The sequence below is a fragment of the Quercus suber genome, unplaced genomic scaffold, assembly GCF_002906115.3.
Source record: "Quercus suber isolate HL8 unplaced genomic scaffold, Cork oak 2.0 scaffold_2, whole genome shotgun sequence".
NCBI lineage: Eukaryota > Viridiplantae > Streptophyta > Magnoliopsida > Fagales > Fagaceae > Quercus > Quercus suber.
The window spans coordinates 4,056,472-4,082,223 of NW_027069469.1; the positions used below are offsets into that span (position 1 = coordinate 4,056,472).

General features: G+C 32.7%; 3 protein-coding genes across 3 annotated transcripts; all 3 read left to right on the plus strand.

Annotated features, from left to right (window-relative positions):
• The first annotated feature begins 4,391 nt into the window (after window positions 1-4,391).
• On the plus strand, window positions 4,392-6,190 carry LOC111986371 (extensin). Its single transcript, XM_024018000.2, is given in 4 exon segments — window positions 4,392-4,395; window positions 5,364-5,922; window positions 5,924-6,042; window positions 6,045-6,190. Coding segments are annotated over 4 exon segments (828 nt in total).
• Window positions 6,191-20,748: 14,558 nt separating this feature from the next.
• LOC111986399 (pectinesterase inhibitor) lies at window positions 20,749-21,294 on the plus strand. Its single transcript, XM_024018025.1, has one exon. It carries the CDS (start codon window positions 20,749-20,751, stop codon window positions 21,292-21,294), a length of 546 nt encoding a protein of 181 aa, XP_023873793.1.
• Window positions 21,295-23,982: 2,688 nt separating this feature from the next.
• Window positions 23,983-24,552, plus strand: LOC111986408 (pectinesterase inhibitor). Its single transcript, XM_024018036.1, has one exon. It carries the CDS (start codon window positions 23,983-23,985, stop codon window positions 24,550-24,552), a length of 570 nt encoding a protein of 189 aa, XP_023873804.1.
• The last annotated feature ends 1,200 nt before the right edge of the window (window positions 24,553-25,752 follow it).

A 25,752-nucleotide genomic window follows, 5' to 3' on the forward strand; every position in this document is an offset into this window, starting at 1 on the left:
GTAGGAAAAAACTTGAAGAGGCTTATTCTATGATTAAGACTATGCCTTTTGAACCTGACGCTTGTGTTTTTGGGGAGCTTTGCTTAGTTCTTGTAGAGTTCACAGTAATGTGACTTTAGGTGAGATTGCTGCCAGAGAATCTTTAAGTTAGAACCAAGCAATCCAGGGAATACATACTTCTATCAAACATTTATTGCTTCCGAGGGCAAGTGGATTGAAGTGGATAAAGTGAGGAATATGATGAAGAGTTTAGGTTTGAGGAAGAATCCTGGCTGCAGTTGGATTGAGTTAAGAACAAGGTACACATGCTACTTGCAGGAGACAAGTCACCTCCTCAAATAGACCAAATTATTGAAAAGTTGGATAAATTGAGCATGGAGATGAAAAATTAGGTTACGTCCTAATACTGACTTTGTTCTCCAAGATGTGGAGGAACAGGACAAGGAGCAGATTTTATGTGGGCACAGTGAGAAGTTAGCAGGAGTTTTTGGGCTTTTGAGCACTAGTCCGGGTTCTCCTCTTCAGGTCATTCAGAATCTCAGAATATGTGGTGACTGCCATGCTGTTATAAAATTTATCTCCAACTTTGAAGGGAGGGAGATTTCTGTAAGGGACACANTAAATGCACTTGGATTTACCTTATGAAATCAAAGGCTGACACTAGACCTTTACTTATTTCATTTTATAACATGATCAACACACAATTTCATGTCAATATCAAGGTCATTAGAACTGATAATGCCCCTGAATTTTTCTTAAAAGATTTTTATGCAAACAAAGGTATTATTCACCAACACTCTTGTGTTGCCACTCCACAACAAAACTCAGTTGTGGAGAGGAAGCACCAACACATTTTAGGCATTGCTAGGGCATTAAAGTTTCAATCTAATGTTCCTATTTCATATTGGGGTGAGTGTGTGTTGACTGCTGTCCATATAATAAATAGGTTACCTTCAAAAATCCTAAACCAGAAAACTCCATTCGAAACTGTATGGCAACCTCCTTTCTTTACTCATCTAAAGGTCTTTGGTTGCCTTTGTTTTGCCTCCACTCTATCCCACAATAGATCAAAGTTTGATCCTAGGTCAAAATCCTGTGTGTTTCTTGGCTATCCATTTGGTGTCAAAGGATACAAATTACTTGATTTAACTACCAAAAGACTTTTTGTGTCAAGGGATGTCCATTTTCTTGAAACTATATTTCCTTTCATTTCATCTTCAAATAATTTCTCTCCACACACAAATATCCCTTTACCTCATCTTTTTCCTACTGTAGATCAACCACCTACCTCCTTATTTGATTTTCCCTTTTTTGGCACTCCTAATTCCACTTCTACAGATTCTATCCCACAGGTTTCCACTCATGATGCTCATTATAATTCTAATCATGATGTTCATGATGCTAATGATGCTATTCTTTTAGATGTTTTACCCACTGAAACTCTTATTCCAGCTTATGCAGATTTCCCTATTAACAATTCTGCAGAATCCACACCATCTAATCCTTCTGCTGATTCCACACCTTCTCACCCATCTTCATCTTGTTAGCCTGTTATTCCTTCTACCATCCCTTCTTCTATTCCTTTAAGGAAATCTTCCAGAATTTCAAAAACCTCCTGCCTACTTAACTGACTTCAAATGCAGCACAGTTGTCACTGGTAATGACCCCTCTCCTTCTGCCAACAAGTCAGGTAATCCCTTTCCTTTGTCCACTTATCTCAATTCATCCAAATTATCCTCCAATTATGCCCACTTCTACTCTCTCATTTCTACCATCCCTGAACCTACATCTTACCATGAGGCAGTTAAAATCATAATTGGCAGGATGCTATGGCATCTGAGATTGCTGCTTTGGAAGCTAATCAGACCTGGTCCATTACCTCTTACCTCCTCATAAGAAGGGAGGGAGATTTCTGTAAGGGACACAAATCGGTTTCATCATTTCAAAGATGGAGCTTGTTCTTGTGGGGATTATTGGTAGATTGATGAAACAGCTAATTGGGGAAAGCCATCTTAACTATTCAAAAGAATATTAATATGTATCATATTCAAAACATTGTCATGCTATTGCTTCAGTCCACAAAATTTGTATTGACACTAAATTAGTGTCAAAATAGCATTTCTCCTCTGCTGTACACCATTCATTCATTCTTTCAATTATGTTCTTGCACTCTATTTTCCATTCTATTCTACTTTAACCTTGCAAAAATCAGAATGTAACATGAGTAACCAGGTCTCTCTTTTTATTGTTTTTAGAGTCACAACCTATATTCTTATTCTTCTTCTTTTTTTCACATACATGGAAATAGAATTGGATGCCAAAGTTTTTTGATTCTTTAAATTCTAAAAATTCTAAATCAATTGGTAACAATCTATTATTATTTGGGAATATAATTAATAAACTAATTGAATCAAGAAAAGCCACGTTCTCTTTCCTCACCACTTTACCTACTAGAATATTGATCTTTGAATCTAATTCACAATCACAATGAAACAACCAATGAATATACTAAGCCATGTTGACAAGCAGCAACCCCAGAATCACATCTCACTTGCTCCTCCTGAAATACATGTAGATTTTCTGCACAAACCAAGGAACAAACAGGAGACGAACTGTTTCGTAGAAAGAGAAAAGGAAGAAGAGACTATAAAATTCAGCAATGTGCATAATAAGTACCCTGCATGCCTGTTCCGATCCCAAGAATATAATCTAAACATTGATAATTAAGTTGCATATATGCAGACAACCTTCAATGATTTTTTGGAGCAGTCTTAAATGCTAATATATTTTCTTCAGTGACTATAAAATGGTACTTGTTTCAGATAAAGTAGAGATTCAGGGAATATAACATTGTACTTATTTCAGATAAGTAGAGAGTTTCAGGACTACTCAACCAAGGAATTGTATAATCTTAGTACATTTCATAGTACAGTGTCCAATCTGACAATAGAAATCAAACCCAAGACCTCTTGATTTCCATAAGACTTTGGGTTCGAAACTTCTAGCAAGTATATTGAGGTCATTCCCGAGGAATTTTTTTCTCTGTAATAAGTGTGTGATACAGAGGGAATACATACACCTAAGAAAATGGTCTAGTGCTCAAGGAGTAGAATTCTTGATACAAGCCCATTGAATAGGCTATCCGCTATCATGTGGGCTGGACCCTCAACAGTGATAAGATTATGAGTGAGCTTAGCTATATGGACCTCTCAAAAAAAATAAATAAATAAATAAATAAGGTTAGCTATATGCGTGAGTGGGGTTACTTTAATTTGTTGTTGCTTTAGTTTCAATAATTTTAAGCAATAGTCGAGGATAGTATGTCAGAACTAGTAGAGTCTTCCATGACATAATTTTTGGTAAAATTATTTCACTTAATAATTTTTTATTATATATATTTTGAAAAATTAATTTGTTGAATTATATATTTTTCTTATAATATATTCTTCAAGCTTACAAAATTTCAAGATAATCAAATATTGATAACTATCTTATGTATAAAATTATTAAAATTAAAATTATATACATAAGAAGAACGAAAACACATCAATATATATATATATATATATAATAGCAGAGACCTCATGTAGAAGTGCATGAGCTCCTGCCATATGACGCTCTAACTTAGGGTTTAACATTTTTACCCTCTTTTCATTAAAGTTGTTTAACAGCTACCCAATAGTTCATCATAAATTCTTTTACTATTACTCAATAAATCATAGTATTCCCAAAGTTTATCACTAATCCTAACGTTACGCTTTCACCTCTTCCTATTCTCACCTCTTGCTATTCTGGTACTTATGTCTCTTCTCTTTTCCTTCCGTTTGGTCATGCAAGAGATTTTGTTTCAAGCTTTAAGGAATGAGTGTCGAAGCTGAATAGCCCTCAAATCCACTACAGTCATGCTCTCCACGCTTACAAATATTTATATATGTTTCACACTCAAGCTAAGGCTTGCTTGATCTCTTTGTGTGTAAGTGATTCCAATTTCCAAAAGGTCAGGTTACTCTTTCTTTTTCCATTTTTGCCACTTTTTCCAATGTTCTCAAATCTACTGTGCATTCATTTACCCAAATATTACATAGAAAGTAGCACCTCTGAAAAAAAATTTCAAAATATTCCTACCAAATTCCTTTATATACAGATATACATAGCCCTTCATGTCAACCCATGTCAAATACACATATACCAAAACGATGTTATTACTTTCAATCTTTCATTGACATCTACCTAGCTTCAACATTGTTGTCCTATCTAATATTAACCCGTATGAGTTGGCTACAACCAAGGAAGGGGTTTGCATTTTATATCGAGTGACAACTGCAACTACAATTTTGATCTTAAGGTCAAACGTTGTGGACTTGAGGGTTTTTTAAAGGCCTTGATTGACTATGGGTATTTGGATATTGATGTGGGAAATCTATAAGTGTATTTTGTTTTAGAATTAAGGCGAAAGAGAAAGACACATTCTATATTAACTTTTATTTTACAATATTCCTCCAAAGTTGTGTTTTTATTGTTCATTACTTAAACTAAATAATTATGATTAATGTCTACGCAATTATAATTATTGCTTTTTATGATAAACTCAATACTAACAAACTTATTTAACAATTATGCTATAACATATGTAAAAAATTCTTCATAACCATTTTACATAAAACATTACAACAGTATCCGTGCATCGCACGGCAACTTACTAGTTTCATTTAATAGTGGATTTTTAAAATATTGATTCAATAGGGAATTATTAAGTGATGACATAAGCCATAAATCCTGTCCTCACCCATAAATAATATATAGATGTATGTAAAAATTATGGATTTTTTTTTTTAATTATTAAGCTGGCTGTTGTAGTATATTATATTATTTTACTTATTATTCTTTTATACAGTTATAAAGAAAGTACAAGAAGAAATTCTCCAGACTGAATCATAATGTAGCTGTGTTGTGTTCAATGGGATATGCCTCAGTGAACTATTATTATTATTACTATTATTATTATTATTAATTCTATTTACTTACCAAAAAAAAGTTTATATGAACTTAAGCTTCTCTGAAATGATGCTCTTTTTTTCTTTTTTAAAATATACTCCTCAAATGATACTTAACTTGGCTCTGCAACAAGCTTTTATACAACTTGTACAGAAATTGGACACATTTTAATGAAAAACATAAAGATAAACACAGCACTTATTCTTCAAAATCTTAAAAACAATTTAGAATCACTATTCTCATTAAAAAAGGTTTAAGTCAATAAGGCAGCAAATTTGTGCATTATAAATTTACAAAAATTGTAAATTAAACGAATATCGCAAAGTCATTTATCAGTTGACTTGGTTTTTCTATGTTTTATTGAGCAGATGCCAGAAGATCAATGCAATCATTCAAGCATCCAAGATATCTCAGAAGTTCAGTCATCAAAACCACAAAGAAGTTGAAAGTTACAAAGCACTTAGACATTGATCCAATGCTGGATTCATCAAATGTCCAACCCTACAGTTTGAGTTCACCATTTTCTTTACCACCATTTGAGTCACTAGGTCCAATGCCCTTGCCTGAAAACACACCTCCATTTTGTACTAATCCGCCTAATACCCCACAACCTCCCACTACATCCATTCCAACTCCCACAGTTCCATCACCATTTCACTATCTCTCACCAGTTCTTCCAGCCCTAAGCCCACCTCCAAGCCCCACCAGCACGATACCTGGGCCGCCCACAACAAACTCACCAGAAATTGCTCCAAGCCCACCAAGTAGTGTACCAAGTCCAACTACCTATGTTCCAAGCCCACCTTATATTGAGCCCAGCCCACCAAGCTATGTCCCAGGCACACCTACATATACACCAGCCCCCACTGTATTTGTTCCAAGCCCACCATTGTTCCAACCACCTGTGGTTTACCCACCACCACAAATTCTCCTCCAAACAGAGCCCTTTGGTTTGGGCTAAGCCTTCAGTGCCTGACCCAATCGTTCAAGAAGCCATGGACTATGCTTGTTGGTCTAGAGCTGATTGCAATTCAATTCAGCCCGATGGTCTTGCTTTCAGCCCAACACTTTGTTTGCACACGCTTCACATGCTTTCAATAGCTTCTGACAGAAGACCAAAGCAGCTAGCGGCACGTGCGAGTTTGGAGGCTCAGCCATTCTAGTCACTGTTGATCCAAGTGAGTCACCCCTCTAATTTTCACCAGTTCTCAATTTAATCTTTTAAGTTTTTTTTTTTTTTTTTTAATTTTAATCCTCTGAACTTTAATATGTTTTCAATTTATTCATTTAGTCTAAGTTTGTTCAATTTTATTATTAGTATTAGTATTTTTCACTTTCTAAAACGATATTGTAGACTTAACTATGAATTGAACAAAGGCAGATGAAGTGACTATATTAGAAACAAATGGAAGTTAAAAAGACCTAAATTTTTTCTTTAAAAAAATGTAGGACTGAATTTAAAATGTTTTAAATTTGAAATTTGTAATTTGTAATTTTAACTCATAATCTTTGATAAAGTACAAAGTCCAGTTGCTTTTACTTATGTGTATAGTAAAATATGTCCATTTGTTGTTTGTAGACAACCAACAAGGGTCCTACAATGGCCTCCAGCAGAAACACATCAAATTCAAGTGCATAACCCAACTCTTGTAGAAACACCTCCAATCCAAGTGCACCACGCAACTCAAGTAGAAACACATCCAATCCAAGTGCACCACCCAAATCCAGCAGAAGTAACTCAAATTGAAGGCAGAAAAAGAAAAGGGTAGTCACACAGAGACTTTGAATGCTTCTAAGAATGCATCAAGATACTTGGAAGTTGTGAGATTTGCTTAGAGCCAATCATATGTGCATGGTCCAAGGTTGTGAGAGAGCAGAAGTTAAAGTTTAAATTGAGGAATGGCAACTTTTTTGTGTAATTCAGCTAATGGTTGTAACTGTTGTAGTTGAACAATGCCTTACTATTTAGGTTAATATTTTGGTACTTAACTATGGATTAGTGTTTTTTGTTTTGGTAGTCCAAGCAATGACAATGGCTTGTCTTATGGAGGTTGTGTGGAATGACCTTTGTTTTGTTTTGGTTAAACTTAAAACCATCATGTGCTTTTGTTTAAGTTAAACTTTTGTTTTATTTTGTTATTCTTCATGGAATGACCTTGTATGGAAGTTTATGCAACGACAAAGGTTACAATATGTGGGTGCTGAATTAAAACATATTTGTTGGATTTGTAGGGTTGATCTGTTCACAATTTTAAAGTTTGCAAATATTGTTAAACTCTTTTTGGTCATTCACACTATTTACCTTTACATAACACAACATTACCACACTACCAATCCATACATTCAAAGAGAAATGTTTTCATTTCATAACATTAACAAGTATAAACTAACCAGCAGGTGTTCCATTGCAAATAAGAATCATACAAAAAGTGAGAAAAAATACAAAAAGCGTACACACTGCAAGAACTACATACATTCACAACTAAAACATTGTCTCTCCCCCACCTATGTTACCCACCAAAGATATTTCAAATCCCCTTTCTAACCAAACATGGAATTACACAAAGACAAATACCACATATCACCAATAACAATGCCAAATACAGTGTGTAAAACTTCTCTCTCTTCTTGCAATTAGCAACCTCAACCTCAAGTGTGATAATCTTCTACCATTGCTCTGGGATAAGCACTTTACCACGCTCACATATCTCATCATCACGCCATTAGAAGAATTTATACTTTCGCCCAACTTGAAATGCAAATTAAGCTCTAAAAAATGACAAGGCATAAATGCACTTTTAATCCTTACATTTTGGCTTTTTTCCATTTTGGTCCCTATGTTTTAACACTTTTAGTTCCTAAACCAATTAACGCGTTCCATTTTGGTTCTTTCTGTCAGTCAACCGACGGAAATTGCTAAGGTGGCTGCCGAAAGAATTAAAATATTATAAAAATGCCACATCACTCCTAACACATCAGCATCTATTTTTTTATAAATAATTTGTCAATTTTAACTAAATTAAAAAAAAAAATTAAAAACACAAACTCAAATTTAAAAACACAAAAACACAAGAACACAAACCAGAAATCAGACCTAAGAACACAAATTCAAAATTAAACCCATTGAATCAACTGCCTTTCCCACTTAAAATCAAATCAATAATGCAATAAAATTTGAGAAGAGAACAAAGACCAATGTTGAAAGACCCATGCTGAAAACCCATCAGTTTTTCTCATTCTTCCCCATAGATTCATAGCCAAATCATAAAATCAAATAAAATCCAGAAATCTCAAACACTCAAAAACCCAAAAACCCAAAAACTCAAGGGATTAAGTGTGTGAAAATAAACTAGGTTTTATTTGAGTTTTTAATAAAATAATACAAAATTGAACCTACACAGAAACCCTCCACTGCCACCACCATGATCCTGCAGATGCACTGATATCCACAACAAAAATTCAAAGCAGAACCAAAACACTCACCCAATTTGAGGGAGAGAATCAGAACACCCACAGACCCATTGCCACCAAATTGCCATCCACATCAGTAGCAACCTCCCTAAACCCACAATTAACCCATCCCCACCAACAACACAGCAATCCCCCACCGTCGCCACCATGAATCTTGCATCAATATCCACAACAAAAATTCAAAGCAAAACCAAAACCCACATCCAATCTGAGAGAGAGAATCGGAGTGAGAGAAAGAGAGGATTGGAATGAGAGAAAGAGAGAGAATCCACCATCGCCGCCACTCCAAACCACCACGCCGTCGCCGCCGATCTCCAAACCACCACGCCGTCGCCGCCGATCTCCAAACCACCACGCTATTGTCGCCGATCTTCAGTCCATGTTGTCAATTTTGATCTCCAGTCCACGCCGATCTGAGAGAGACACCAAATCAGAGAAAAAGGAAGATGAGAAATGAGAGGAGTGACCGTGTGATTGAAAGAGGAGAGAGAAAGAAGTGATATTTTAATTGAATTCATGTTCTTGGGTCTGATTTTCTGGGTTTGTGTTCTTGTGTTTTTGTGTTTTTAAATTTGAGTTTGTGTTTTTAAATTTTCTTTTTTTATTTAGTTAAAATTGACAAATAATTTATATAAAAAAAATAGATGTTGATGTGTTAGGGGTGATGTGGCATTTTTTATAACATTTTAATTCTTCCGGCTGCCACCTTAGCAATTTCTGTCGGTTGACTGATAGAAAGGACAAAAATGGAACGTATTAATTAGTTTAGGGACTAAAAGTGGTAAAATTAAAATGTATGGACCAAAATAGAAAAAAGTCAAAATGTAGGGACTAAGAGCATCTCCAACAGAGTATGCATAGCCAAAATATAGAGAATATATGCTACTGTTTATGCTCTACATGCTACTGTGCATGCTCTAGCAGCTTCTCTATATCCGGAAATTTTTTTTGCTAATGAGTAGTAGCCCATCAGACTTGATGGGCTACTGTTCATTCTTCAAATCATTTTTTTCTATTATAATAATTTGGTGTTGAATAAAAAAATGTTAGAAGATGTGTAGTTGTTAAAAAAAAAGAATAAATAATGAATGAAGAAATAATATTTAAATGAGATAGATAATGGGATAGAGAATTTGTTGGAAAGTGTATTTGAAAAAGTGGGTAGATAAAGGTAAAAGTCACTGTTCATTCTCCAAACAGTACAAAAATTTGATAAATTTGCTAGGAATGCTCTAAAAGTGCATTTACGCCAAATGACAATCTATAAACTATCCAACCCAAAAATTGAAAAAAATTAGTGAAATTCATAAACTAAAACCCAATATCCAGTAATTTGAACATCCATAAAACCTTCTACTAAGATTGTCTACTATCCACGATACGACTAACACCAGTTTTTCATAATAGAAGCACCTCATTGGTGCTCTCCTCCTCAAACTTGAACCAATCGAAGAGCATGCTTCCATTTGATTTGGAGCTTCAAAGCTAATTTAGAGCTTTGATCATGATTTTGGGAAAGGATTTATGGCGGATCACTTGTGGGGAAGGAGCTCCAATTGTGAAATTTTAGTGGGGATGAGCTATTATGGTTTAGGATTCAAAATTGGGGGTTTTATTTGTTAGTTAAGTNTATCTCCTCATGTTTCTTATATACTTCCATGCATGATTTGGACCTTGTTTCTTATGTTTGGATTTGCTTTATCATATTGGTATCATCCTCATCCAAATGCTCCTACTAAGTACATCAATTAATATCCAAATCCATTGTTCATGTTTAGCTTTAATAGTGGCTCTTCACAAGTATAGGTACAATGTTGTGGATCATTCCTACCATGCGAAATATGTTGTAACCTTTTGGTCTCTTCAATAATTTCTTCTTTCTTTGGATGCTGTAAGTGCTTCAATCGTGCCTATTTTCGCTTTAATTTTAATGTATTTAATCTGATTGTATGCCAATTGTGAAAAGCACAATGGAATCTAGAATACATAAACATTATATTATTTTGTTGAAGTGTATGTCTTTGGTTTCATTTGTGCAATAGTGCCTGTCTCTCAATTCTTATTGTCTCTATACGAAAGGGTTCATTTTTGCTTCTTATATATTTTTAGGATGTCTAATAAAAAACCAAAAAAAAAAAAATCACTAATTTTAAATGTTTGACATGAGGATAAACTCTTTTACAGATTAGAAGCCCCAACTTTTTCCTTCAACTACTTTCTAAGTAACTTGAGAAAAAAAAAAAAGGGTGTCTATGGCTTAGTGGAATAGGAGATGAAAACTAGCGTCAAAGTCATTCATGCTAGGTTATCTTTTTTTGTTCATATAATTCAAATTCTTTGATTTTCTACACACACACACACACACACACACACATATATATATATATATATATTGTTTGAAGTTTTGTTTTTCATTGCTAGCTAAGTTTTGTTATTTTTAAATTCTTGATTTTTTAGATGTATATTTGTTTGTAATTTTATCATTTGATCGTAAGGTTAAAGTATGTTTTTTTTGTACCTTCAATTGTGATGGAAATTATGATTTCACTATAGAAAAAAAAAAAAAAAAAAAAAAAAAAAAAAAAAAAAATTCCTTTGCTTGGCTGATGAGGAAGTTTGAGGTATAAAAATTGAAGCTTTTTACCTTTTTCTATTGTTTGTTCTTTAGGGAATGATCAATCAAATTGGACATATAATTGTAACAATTGAAAATTATTAGGTTTTAAATCTATATTTGCTTTCACATTCCCCTATATTTTTCATTTAGAAAAACGAGAAACCTGTAAAATTTATATAAGATATGAATTCCAAGCATTCATTTACCCAAATATTTACATAGAAAGTAGCACCTCTGAAAAAAAATTTCAAAATATTCCTACACACAACACACACACACACATATATATATATATATATATTTGTTTGAAGTTTTGTTTTTTTCATTGCTAGCTAAGTTTTGTTATTTTTTATTCTTTGATTTTTTAGATGTATATTTGTTTTGTAATTTTATCATTTGATTGGCGTAAGGTTAAAGTATGTTTTTTTTTTTGTCCTTCAATTGTGATGGAAATTATGATTTCACTATAGAGAAAAAAAAAAAAAACATTTTCTTTGCTTGGCTGATGAGGAAGTTTGAGGTATAAAAATTGAAGCTTTTTACCTTTTTCTATTGTTTTGTTGCTTTAGGGAATTGATCAATCAAATGGACATATAATTGTAACCAATTGGAAAATTATTAGGTTCACCAGTTCTCAATCTAATCTTTTAAGTTTTTTTTTTTTTTTTTTTTTTAATTTTAATTTTAATCCTCTGAACTTTAATATGTTTTCAATTTATTCATTTAGTCTAAGTTTGTTCAATTTTATTATTAGTTTTAGTATTTTTCACTTTCTAAAACGATATTGTAGACTTAACTATGAATTGAACAAAGGCAGATGAAGTGACTATATTAGAAACAAATGGAAGTTAAAAAGACCTAAATTTTTTCTTTAAAAAAAAAGTGTAGGACTGAATTTAAAATGTTTTAAATTTGAAATTTGTAATTTGTAATTTTAACTCATAATCTTTGATAAAGTACAAAGTCCAGTTGCTTTTACTTATGTGCATGGTAAAATATGTGCATTTGTTGTTTGTAGACAACCAAAAAGGGTCCTACAATGGCCTCCAGCATAAACACATCAAATTCAAGTGCATAACCCAACTCTTGTAGAAACACCTCCAATCCAAGTGCACCACCCAACTCAAGTAGAAACACATCCAATCCAAGTGCACCACCCAAATCCAGCAGAAGTAACTCAAATTTAAGGCAGAAAAAGAAAAGGGTAGTCACACAGAGACTTTGAATGCTTCTAAGAATGCATCAAGATACTTGGAAGTAGTGAGATTTGCTTAGAGCCAATCATATGTGCATGGTCCAAGGTTGTGAGAGAGCAGAAGTTAAAGTTTAAATTGAGGAATGGCAACTTTTTTGTGTAATTCAGCTAATGGTTGTAACTGTTGTAGTTGAACAATGCCTTACTATTTAGGTTAATATTTTGGTACTTAACTATGGATTAGTGTTTTTTGTTTTGGTAGTCCAAGCAATGACAATGGCTTGTCTTATGGAGGTTGTGTGGAATGACCTTTGTTTTGTTTTGGTTAAACTTAAAACCATCATGTGCTTTTGTTTAAGTTAAACTTTTGTTTTATTTTGTTATTCTTCATGGAATGACCTTGTATGGAAGTTTATGCAACGACAAAGGTTACAATATGTGGGTGCTGAATTAAAACATATTTGTTGGATTTGTAGGGTTGATCTGTTCACAATTTTAAAGTTTGCAAATATTGTTAAACTTTTTTTGGTCATTCACACTATTTACCTTTACATAACACAACATTACCACACTACCAATCCACACATTCAAAGAGAAATGTTTTCATTTCATAACATTAACAAGTATAAACTAACCAGCAGGAGTTCCATTGCTAATAAGAATCATACAAAAAGTGAGAAAAAATACAAAAAGCGTACACACTGCAAGAACTACATACATTCACAACTAAAACATTGTCTCTCCCCCACCTATGTTACCCACCAAAGATATTTCAACTCCCCTTTCTAACCAAACATGGAATTACACAAAGACAAATACCACATATCACCAATAACAATGCCAAATACAGTGTGTAAAACTTCTCTCTCTTCTTGCAATTAGCAACCTCAACCTCAAGTGTGATAATCATCTACCTTTGCTCTGGGATAAGCACCTTACCACGCTCACATATCTCATTATCATGCCATTAGAAGAATTTATACTTTCGCCCAACTTGAAATGCAAATTAAGCTCTAAAAAATGACAAGACATAAATGCACTTTTAGTCCTTACATTTTGGCTTTTTTCCATTTTGGTCCCTATGTTTTAACACTTTTAGTTCCTAAACCAATTAACGCATTCCATTTTGGTCCTTTCCGTCAGTCAACCGACGGAAATTGCTAAGGTGACTGCCGAAAGAATTAAAATATTATAAAAATTCCACATCACTCCTAACACATCAGCATCTATTTTTTTTATAAATAATTTGTCAATTTTAACTAAATAAAAAAAAAATTTAAAAACACAAACTCAAATTTAAAAACACAAAAACACAAGAACACAAACCAGAAATCAGACCTAAGAACACAAATTCAAAATTAAACCCATTGAATCAACTTCCTTTCCCACTTAAAATCAAATCAATAATGCAATAAAATTTGAGAAGAGAACAAAGACCAATGTTAAAAGACCCATGCTGAAAACCCATCAGTTTTTCTCGTTCTTCCCCATAGATTCATAGCCAAAATCATAAAATCAAAGAAAACCCAAAAATCTCAAACACTCAAAAACCCAAAAACTCAAGGGATTAAGTGTGTGAAAATAAACTAGGTTTTATTTGAGTTTTTAATAAAATAATACAAAATTGAACCTGCACAGAAACCCTCCATTGCCACCACCATGATCCTGCAGATGCACTGATATCCACAACAAAAATTCATAGCAGAACCAAAACTTACACCCAATTTGAGAGAGAGAATCAGAACACCCACAGACCCATTGCCACCAAATAGCCACCCACATTAGTAGCAACCTCCCTAAACCCACAATAAACCCATCCCCACCATCAACACAGCAATCCCCCACCATCGCCACCATGAATCTTGCATCAATATCCACAACAAAAATTCAAAGCAAAACCAAAACCCACATCCAAGCTGAGAGAGAGAATCGGAGTGAGAGAAAGAGAGGATTGGAATGAGAGAAAGAGAGAGAATCCACCATCGCCGCCACTCCAAACCACCACACCGTCGCCGCCGATCTCCAAACCACCACGCTATTGTCGCCAATCTTCAGTCCATGTTGTCGATTTCGATCTCCAGTCCACACCAATCTAAGAGAGACACCAAATCAGAGATAAAGGAAGATGAGAAATGAGAGGAGTGACCGTGTGATTGAAAGAAGAGAGAGAAAGAAGTGATATTTTAATTGAATTCATGTTCTTGGGTCTGATTTTCTGGGTTTGTGTTCTTGTGTTTTGTGTTTTTAAATTTGATTTGTGTTTTTAAATTTTCTTTTTTTATTTAGTTAAAATTAATAAATAATTTATAATAAAAAAAATAGATGTTGATGTGTTAGGGGTGATGTGGCATTTTTTATAACATTTTAATTCTTCCGGCTGCCACCTTAGCAATTTCTGTCGGTTGACTGATAGAAAGGACAAAAATGGAACGCGTTAATTGGTTTAGGGACTAAAAGTGGTAAAATTAAAATGTAGGGACCAAAATAGAAAAAAGTCAAAATGTAGGGACTAAGAGCATCTCCAACAGAGTATGCATAGCCAAAATATAGAGAATATATGCTACTGTTTATGCTCTACATGCTACTGTGCATGCTCTAACAGCTTCTCTATATCCGAAAATTATTTTTGCTAATGAGTAGTAGCCCATCTTGATGGGCTACTGTTCATTCTTCAAATCATTTTTTTCTATTATAATAATTTGGCGTTGAATAAAAAAATGTTAGAAGATGTGTAGTTGTTAAAAAAAAGAATAAATAATGAATGAATAAATAATATTTAAATGAGATAGAGAATGGGATAGAGAATTTGTTGGAAAGTGTATTTGAAAAAGTTGGTAGATAAAGGTAAAAGTCACTGTTCATTCTCCAAATAGTACAAAAATTTGATAAATTTGCTAGGAATGCTCTAAAAGTGCATTTACGCCAAATGGCAATCTATAAACTATCCAACCCAAAAATTGAAACAAATTAGTGAAATTCATAAACTAAAACCCAATATCCAGTAATTTGAACATCCATAAAACCTTCTACTAAGATTGTCTACTATCCACAATACGACTAACACCAGTTTTTCATAATAGAAGCACCTCATTGGTGCTCTCCTCCTCAAACTTGAACCAATCGAAGAGCATGCTTCCATTTGATTTCGAGCTTCAAAGCTAATTTAGAGCTTTGATCATGATTTGGGGAAATGATTTATGGCGGATCACTTGTGGGGAAGGAGCTCCAATTGTGAAATTTTGGTGGGGATGAGCTATTAGGGTTTAGGATTCAGAATTAGGGGTTTTTGTTTGTTAGTTAAGTGTGAAGAGTCAGTCACGTGACATGGTTTTTGTTTGTTAGTTAGTGTATAGTTAAGTGATGACACGTTGCAATATTTATTTAATTTTTAGTTTTTCCATCAACCATGTCAACTGTTTCCATTAGTTGGCTAACGGTAAGGACCAAAATATTTCATCTTTTTTTTTTTTTGAAACTAAAAGTGATAAAATGAAAATGTAGGAACCAAAATGGAAAAAGTCCAAAATATATGGACCAAAAATGCATTTATGCCATTTAAAAACCAATGAGTATCCAGCTAAAAAGTTGAAAAATTAGAGTTCTAACTTATCATTTCTTTGGATACTTTCAAAACTAATCAGATTGCACAAAAAATATTAATCATATTATATTTTTATTTTCATTTTCATGGAATCTAATTGAATTGAATGGACATAGTCCCCCCCTCCCCCCACTGTGTAGTCTATGCTTATGGTTCCCTTCATTTTTAAAATCCCAAAACCAAAACCGTGTTGTGATTGTGAGTTGTCATAAACTCCAACAACTTTTTAATTAAGAGTCAAAAGTCTAGAGTCTACCCTATGAGAAATCATACATCACTTTTGTTGACGGCCTTTGTCTTTGTCTTTGTCTTTCTTTTTTCTTTTCCTTTTTCCATTATTGAGATAGCATTTAGCATTGCAATAACTTGATATCAATTATTTTACAATCTATTGCAACAATGAATATTAAGATATCATTGCAATATTAATAAATTATTTTACAATATATTTTAATGAAAAATATGAAATAATTATCTATTACAACGAATATATCGTTGCAATAATTTGATCTAAATTATTTGCAATGTATTGCAATAAGAATTGTCAAGTAATATTCTATTACTACAAGATATTTGAAGTAGTATATTTTTTTTGCAACAAATATATATTTTTGTTTCAAAATTATTTGTTGAGCTACATTACTTGCTGCTACCAAACCGTTCGAGTTTGCTATAATGTTAAGCAGGTATTTGGGTGTTCCATCAAAGTAAAACACCCCCCAATGCCATTCAAAATTACCGAGCTAAATACTTTTGGCATCTTCATCTACAAGGCTAAATAAGTAAGCATCCAAGGGACCAGATCTCATTGGGGTCCCCTTCCCCGCCAAATAGCAAGACATGAAACCTTGGTTGAACCGCTGAGCATACTGTAAATTTTCATTTTTATCTCCATCAGTAAGCAGATACTCACATACCTTCATTTCCTAGCCAGCCACGAAAACTATTTAAAGTCAAATTAAGACTTCTTAGCTCCTTGAAAGGGTGCAGTAGGGACATGTTTAGTAACCAAGTGTCATCATAATTACCGAGATAATTCTCTTTTGGCCATAAATTATTGAGAGAGAGCTCAATCACATGACCTTTGGTGGCATTACACTTGACCCCCTCCCAATCACAACACTCACTCTTTGCCTCATTAACTCATGACAAAAAAAGGTTGGTATTGTTAATATTGGATTTCAGAAATTCCTTCATTTCTAACAAACTAGTTCACTCTCCCTCAATACAACCTTTGTTCTCACGAATGTGAACAAAAAGTGGTAAAGCCCATAGCAAAGACTTCACTAAAGGCCACTCCAGTGACAAAAAGAGTTGCACAAGAATATATTACTTGACAAATCTTATTGCAATAGGTTGCAAATAATTTAGATCAAATTATTGCAACAACATATTCGTTGTAATAGATAATTATTTCATATTTTTCATTGCAATAGATTGTAAAATAAGTGATATTATGTTATTGCAATGCTATCTTAATATTTGTTTTTGCAATAGATTGTAAAATTATTGATATCAAGTTATTGCAATGCTATCTCAATATTTTTCATTGCAATATATTGTAAAATAATTCATATCAAGGTATTGTAATGATATCTTCGTTGCAATAAGCTATTATTTAAAAAATTTCGTTGCAATAGATTGCAAAAATAATAGGTATCAAGTTATTATAACAATTTCTTTATTTTAAGTTTTTGCAACAAATTTGTCTAGTGTAGTAATGTATTAAAGCCTTTATTACAACCGAAAATTACAAAAAAAAAAAAAGAAATTATTGTAAAATTATTGATATCAAGTTATTGCAATGCTATCTCAATATTTTTCATTGCAATATATTGTAAAATAATTCATATCAAGGTATTGTAATGATATCTTCGTTGCAATAAGCTATTATTTAAAAATTTTCGTTGCAATAGATTGCAAAAATAATAGGTATCAAGTTATTATAACGATTTCTTTATTTTAAGTTTTTGCAACAAATTTTTCTAGTGTAGTAATGTATTAAAGCCTTTATTGCAACCGAAAATTACCAAAATAAATAAATAAATAAAATAAAATAAAATAAAATAAAATAAAGGAGAAGAAGGAAATATTAAAGGAGAAATTGATTATTAGTGAAAAGAAAGAAAGTGAACTTTATACACCATTTCCACACATCTTTTGCTTTTCTTCTGTATATATTTCTACACAACCTACTCTTCCTTCCCTGCCTCTCTCTCTCTCTCTCTCTCTCTCTCTCATTCATTGAAAGTCTCACACACTCCATGGAGTTTTTCTTTTATTTTCTCTCTTGCATATAATTAATGCCACGACGTGGTGGCAACAAACAACTGAACTATCGTCGTGAACAATCGTCACCAGCGTCTCAACAAGGCAGTGGAAGAGGCAAAGGCACGAGTTTCAGAAATGGTGCCAAAGGAGGAGGAGGAGGAGGAGGAGGAAGAGGCCGCAGTACTGCACCTTCTAGTTTCTCTCCGGTGCTTTCTCTCTGGTGCCTTCTCCGGCTGTTTCACAACCATCATCTGTCGCTTCATTGTCGAGTTCCGCTCCTCCTCCACCTTAGCCATCATCATCCTCAATGGCTGAACTTACCAATGGTGTCAAAGAGAGACTCACATTGCAGGATCGAGTGGCTCAACCTTCGTCTTCAAAAGCCTTGGTCATTCCGAGAAGGCCTGGCTATGGAAGCGTTGGAAAGAAAATCTAAGTCCGAGCAAATCATTTTCTCATTGAAGTCGCCGATAGAGATCTCCACCACTACGATGTGAGTATATCATACACAAACTTCTTCTCCTTTTTTTATTTACATTTTTTCCTTTATGCCTTTGTTTTTATGCTCCAAAATTATTGCTCATCATTCTGTTTCATATATTTTATTTTACTCTTATTTTTTAAATCTTCGTTGATTACAATTTTTTTTTCTTTATTATGTGTTCTTTGAATTTTTGGTTTATTTCAATGTTTTTTTAAAAATGTTTGAAGTTGATGTTTGTGTAATGCAACAATCGGTCCCAAAAATGGAGTTTTGTTTATTATTTATTTATTTTTGTTTATTTATTAGTTATTTCCTATCGAAGAATCTCATTTAATTAAGCAAGACTGATAACACAATGTTGATTTTTAGTTATTTTATAAAAATAAAAAATAAATAAAAAATCATTGTCAATTAATTTTTTTTTTCTTCATATTGTATGTGTTCTTTGACCTTTTGGTTTTCATATTTTTTTTATATAGTGTGTGAAGTTGATGCATGTGTGTGCATGTAAAAATGGATCAATAAATGGAGATTTGTTTCTCATTTTAGGACTAATGGCTTTCTGTTGATAGTAACTTGTAAAATAATGGCTTTCTTCAATATGGAGATTTGTAAAATAATTGATGTGATGTTATTGCAATGCTATCTTAATATTTGTTGTTGCAATAGATTGAAAAAAATTGAATTGGACCGAATGGAACTGAAGTGGACCCAATTGGACCGAAGTAGACCGAACTAAATCAAATTAGATGAAAGTGGACCAAATGGACCGAAGTGGACAAAAAGGCTATGCTAATATGACTTAATAGAATTGTAGCAATAATAAATGCTACACTTCAACTTTTAAATATTATATAGTTACACTAAAAGTAAATACCATTTTGCTTAGACTTCTTTTGGTGAAATTTAAATTTTGAATTAGGAATGGTAGAATATATTCAAGGGAAAGTATGGAAGTGATAAACCAAATTTAGAAAAGAAATCGTGCTGCTTGAGCAAGATCTCAAAGGTTAACCCTCTTGAGACCTTCTATCCTTTATGATTACAACAATTTTATGTTATTTTGTCAGTAATAGACTTAGATTATAACCAATAACAATTTTTCATCTAGGATTTTTCATCTAGGCTTCACGTATGTCCATGTGTAATAGTATGAAAGGTGTTGACCGATACAGACCAAATGGACCGATGTTTTGAGAAAGTGGTGTCTTAATTAACCTTTGACCAGATTATTCCACTTCTAACCCATAAAGACATCTTAAAAATCTCATGCACCAATAATGTGTATGATAGATTAAACTTAGGAAATCTATAAGATCACTCTCCAAACCAATATATCCACCACTAGGGGTATATTACAACTATAGTCCTCTATTGACACTGCTTATCACATCACGACCAAATTAAAATTCCCCTAATCAAAGCCTTTTTTTTGAATTAAATATCTGACTCATAAAATGAAGTGGAAAAAGAATTTTTCTCCCTTTATTTTTGGGGTAATTCACAATTTCCCCCCTTATCTTTGATACTAACTAATTTCACCTTCTATGTTTGAGAAATAAGCAAACATCTTAAATCTGTTACTTTTCAGTTAAATCCAATGAAATTACAATAATTACAAATGTAATATACAAAAATAATAGTACAATTTTCAACTTTTTCTCTTTTTTGTAGTGTACAACTAATAATTTCTTTAAAAAATTTCGTTAGATTTAACTAAGAAAATAACAAATTTGGGGTATTTGCTCATTTTCCAAATATAGAGGAAATTAGTTGATTTCAAAGATACATGGGTATACATGGGAGAATTGTGAACTACCCCAAACATAAAAGGGAAAAAAATATTTTTTTTCCCCTAAAATAAAAATATGGAAAATGAAGCTATATAAGGGTACTAAAATAATATAATCTTATGAGATTCTGACACAATATTCATTGGCACTTGCCAAGTTAAGCAATGCTCATCTCTCAAAATAAAGAAAGAAATTTTAAGCAATGTATAAGCAAATAAGTCGACGAAGACACATTATATAAGTCACATTGTATTTGCATCCTAAACCCTACACTCCAAAAGAAAAACCAAACCAACAAATTGGTAGTAGTAGTATACCAAGATGAAACAAATAGTTCCTTCCTTTTGTTCCTCATCCTTGTTCATTTCTCTTTTACTGGCGATAAGCCTATGCAGTAGCCCTACACAATCAATAGGGCAAGATGTGCTCAATGATATATGCTCCAAGACTGATGACCCTTCTTTCTGCTTACAAACCTTAAAATCTGATCCCCAAACCGCCACGACCGACCTCCTTGGCCTTGCCGGAATATCAATCAAGTTGGCCAAAACCACTGTCAGTGACACTCACACATTTGTTAAGTCACAACTTGCTCAGACAACTGACCCTAAACTCAAAGGGCAGTACTCACAATGCAACGACTCCTATGATGATGCCACTGGTAATGTTGACTATGCAAATGAAAGGTTGAAGGCTGGTGACTATGGTGGAGTAAGCTCGGCAGCATCAGCTTGCATGGATGATGTTTCTGACTGTGAAGATGCAATCACTGGTGCAGCTTCCTCTCTCCCACAACAAAATAAGAAATCTAATGAAGTTTGTCTCATGACATTGGTTATCGCTAATCGTCTATTGGGGAAAAATTAGTGTTAATTCTTGTACACCTTTTGATGAATAAAAATTTTAGGCCTCATTTTGAGAATTTTACAAGCTTTTACTTTATGCTGTACTTTTTTCTCCCTCCTAATAAATCCTCTCGAGTTCAAATCAATGGAATCCGATTAAGGTTTATGTTATATTATAATTTCTAAATAAGATGTTATTATGATTTATGTATATTGTTACATATAGGAGTAAAATTTTCATAATGAAATATACTTCTTCATTTTTATTTATTTTTGCCTGCATCCTTTCTGAGATTCTATCTTCAGAGACTTCTTGGAAGTTGTATGTGGAAATGCGTAATTGTTCTGACTTTCTAATAATAAGGATTTTTTTTTTCTAGTAATAAGATTGGAGTTAATTCACTTGTATAAAAGCCAAAAAAAATAAAATGATAGGATTCAACTTTTAATTAGACACTATTTATTAGGTACAATGAAATTGACCATTTCAACAAAAAACATTATTATTTTTTCAAAGAATCACTAAAATCAGTTATACAATTTAATTAATCAATGCAATCATATTCTTTTTAAAAGAATTAATAATAATAATGCAATAACATGATTAAATTTACGCTCTGTTTGTTTTAGCAATATTATTTTTTAGAAAATGAGTCATTTTTAACAAATATATTTTCCATAAAACAATCTCATTTCCTATGTTTTGTAGCAACCTTAAATGAGTTGAAAAACAATCTCATAACTTCCCTTAAAATAGTTGTGAGATAGAGTCCTTTTCCGAAATAAATTAGTGGAAAACAATCTTTTAAAATAAGTCATAATTTTTGTGTTAATTAAAGATAGTTTTCTTTTAATTCATTTATTTTAATTCTACCAAATACTAAAAACTATCTTTACATAATGTTTTTCATTGAAACAAATAGAGCATTAATTGGAAAACATCATAACATGAGAGTTGTTCACAGTGCGATGCGATTTTAGGCTATTTTTAGCACTGCACTTTGTGGTATAGTTTAGAGTTTAACCAAAACTATAACCACGCCGCACCACATGTGTGATGCGATGCATAAGATATGGTTTGAATGATTTGAAACTAGTATATTTTTCAAGTTTTGGGCTTTTCCTGCCCAGCCAAAAATTAATTTTTTCCCTTTGTTTTGAGTCAAGTTTTAAATTATTGAATTAATTTTTCTTTATTTTGGGTTGGCTTTCCTAATCAACACTTGCTTTGTTATTAAACTTTTTTTTTTAAACTAGAGTTATTAAACTATTAATAATATATTTAATATTAAAAAATAAATATATTAATATATAGAGAGAGTGCGATGTAGTGCGATTTGTACAGTTTTCTTACTATAAAACTGCAAACTACATTACATCATGCATGCAGTGATTATTATATGCAATGCGGTGTAATTATGCCATTTTGCAGGCGATTTTGGTGTAGTTTTTGTGGTTTGTGCGGTTTGGTCAACACCTCTTCTATAAAGTTAGGTCGCTTTTTTTTTTTTTTTTTGAATAAAATCACTTATCTTATAGACTTCTATATTTTGCATCATGAAGTTTCACCCTTTCTTCCTATCGTTATCCCTTTTTATTTTTCCATGAGGAGAGGACACCCAAAGAAAAACAAAAGGAAGTGTCGATCAATTTTATGCAAATCTTGACCCTTGAGGATTGGAAAACACGTCATGTTTCGCTAAATTTCAGAGGCTAGTCAACTTTCTAAATGCATATAAACTATATATAGTAAATGAGGCCAAATTAAAGGGCTAACCCATGAAGATTCGATTCCATTACACATAAGGATTAATCTTCGTTGAAAATTTAATTTGGTTTGACAACCCATGACTCTTTTGTTTTGTGTGTTTTTTTTTTTCAAATAATCTTGAAAATATAGAAGAAATATTAGGAATTGCATCACTTTTATGAATTTGGGATTTGTAGTTAATTACAAGTTGGTATTTTTGGCATTAGAGGAGGAGGAGGAGGAGAATTTAGGAGTATGATACCCACATATATTGGGATAATTGACATAAAGAAAAAAAAAATTATTGGAATAATTAATTTAATTTGTTTTCATAAATATTCACGAATGGTCCAAATTATAATAATTGAAATAAATGGCCAATAGTATTAAGGTATTATACCCCAAAAAATGAGGGAGATAATAAAATTGTATTAGGAAAACTATTTTTAAATTGTATTAATATAGAGTGAAGAGAGAAAGAGATGAAAGAGTTAGAAAGTCAAAATCTGGCGTTAGAAAGCTGAAGAATTGTCGTTTGAGATTGTAATTGTGGAACACAAAGGATTGCTATTTAAAATTGTAATTGTGGAACACAAATGATTATTGTCTAAAATTATAACCGTGTAAGAGGTAGAGTTGGAAATTATTTACTTTTTATTAGCATTTTCAAAAGTATGACAAATTCAAGAAAAAGAATAGTAAAGACATGATTGCTGACAATAACCGTGTAAGAGGTAGAGTTGGAAATTATTTACTTTTTATTAGCATTTTCAAAAGTATGACAAATTCAAGAAAAAGAATAGTAGAGACATGATTGCTGAGGTGGCTCAACTTATTTAACAACATTAAATACTACCCTTTAACTTTTAGTAATATATAAATAAGTCTTTCAATACATCCTATTCCATACTCTCCCAAGGAATCAAACCCCAATTCGTTGGTAGAAGAACACCTTTAAACATGAAACAAATAGTTCCTTCCTTTTGTTCCTCCTCCTCCTCCTGGTTGATTTCTCTTCTACTAACCATATTCCTGTGCATTAGCCCCACACAATCAAGGATTAGTGTGAAGATAGGCAGTAATGTGCTCTCTCAAATATGTGCCCAGACAGAAGACCCTAATTCTTGTTTGAAAGATTTACAATCCGACCACCGCACAGCCTCCACTGACCTCTATGGCCTTGCTCAAGTCTCAATCAACTTGGCCAATATCACTACCAATGAAACTAAAACGAAGATTAAGTCACAACTTGGTCAGACCACAGACCCTACTCTCTATGACAAGTACTTAAAGTGCCTAGACTCTTATGTCAATGCCGTTAGTAAAATAAACTATGCAAATGAGAGGTGGAGCATCAAGGACTTCCTTGCCCTCGAAGCTGCAGCATCTGATTGCCTGATTGATATTAATACCTGCAAAGATGTAACACCTCCGACCTCGCCCTTTCTTCCACAACAAAATGATAAATCGCATCTGCTTTGTAATATAATGTCGACTATAGCGAAAAGGCTAGCTGCAGGGAACAATTAGTTTTCTTTTAGATTTTGTTTTTGATAGATGGATAGTCTGAGAAGGGGAGGTGGGGGTTCAAAGTTCAATTCATAAAAATTAAAAGGCACCATAAATAATGAATGCCTTTACGATTAGGCCATTATTGAAACTCCTCTTGTACACCTCTTTCATGACTAAATAAGAAAAATTATTGAACATTTCAGAAGTATTACATATGTGTACTTTTTACTTTCATATGAATTGTGGGTCTTGTCATAAATTTAATTAGTGAAACTCACAATTATGTGAGAGGGGTGAGTACGCATTTATGGTACTCCAAAGGTACCTAATAATTACCCACTAAATAAAAGTGAAATTTGAGGAGTTTTTTATTTTATTTTTCACGTACATCTTTTTTTTTTTTGTGATTGTATCATCAATTGCTGCTGGGATTATACAAAAAGGCCCTTAATTTTTATTTTGAATCAAATTGTGTTCTAAGTTTATAATTTTGTCAACTATTCAAAATGATGAATTCAATTTCTAGACACTATTTATTCTCTGACAAAGTTTAGGTACAATTCCTCGAGTGCTAATGAAACTAACCAATACAACAAAAACATTATTATCTTTTCAAAGAATCTCTAAACTCAATTAGAAGAGGACACCCAAAGAAAAACAGAAGGAAGTGCCGAGCAATTTTAAGCAAATCTTGACGCTTGTGGATTGGAAAACACGTCATGATGCCTTGTGGATTTCACTAAATTTCAAAGGCTAGTTAACTTTCCAAATGCATTTCGACTATATATAGTAAATGAGGCCAAATTAAAGGGCTAGCCCATGAAGATTCGACTCCATTACACATTAGGATTATTTTATTTTTAAGTTGCTTCGTTGAAAGATTAATTTGGTTTGGCAACCCATGACTCCTTTGTTTTGTGTGTGCGTGTTTTTAATTTTTTCAATAATCTCAAAAATATAGAAGAAATATTAGGAGTTGCATCACTTTTATGAATTTGCGATGTTGTAGACTTGTAATTAATTACAAGTTATTGGTATTTTTGGCATTAGAGAGAAGAAGGAGAACAAATTTGAATGCAGTTTATATTTGGTCAGCTTATATATGGTTGAAACTATTCACTTAATTTCTATATTAGCATTATTAGTGAATTAGGGATTGATTGATATGAATCAATTATGAGATTTGAAATATTGATTGATTTATAAATTCAAATTCAA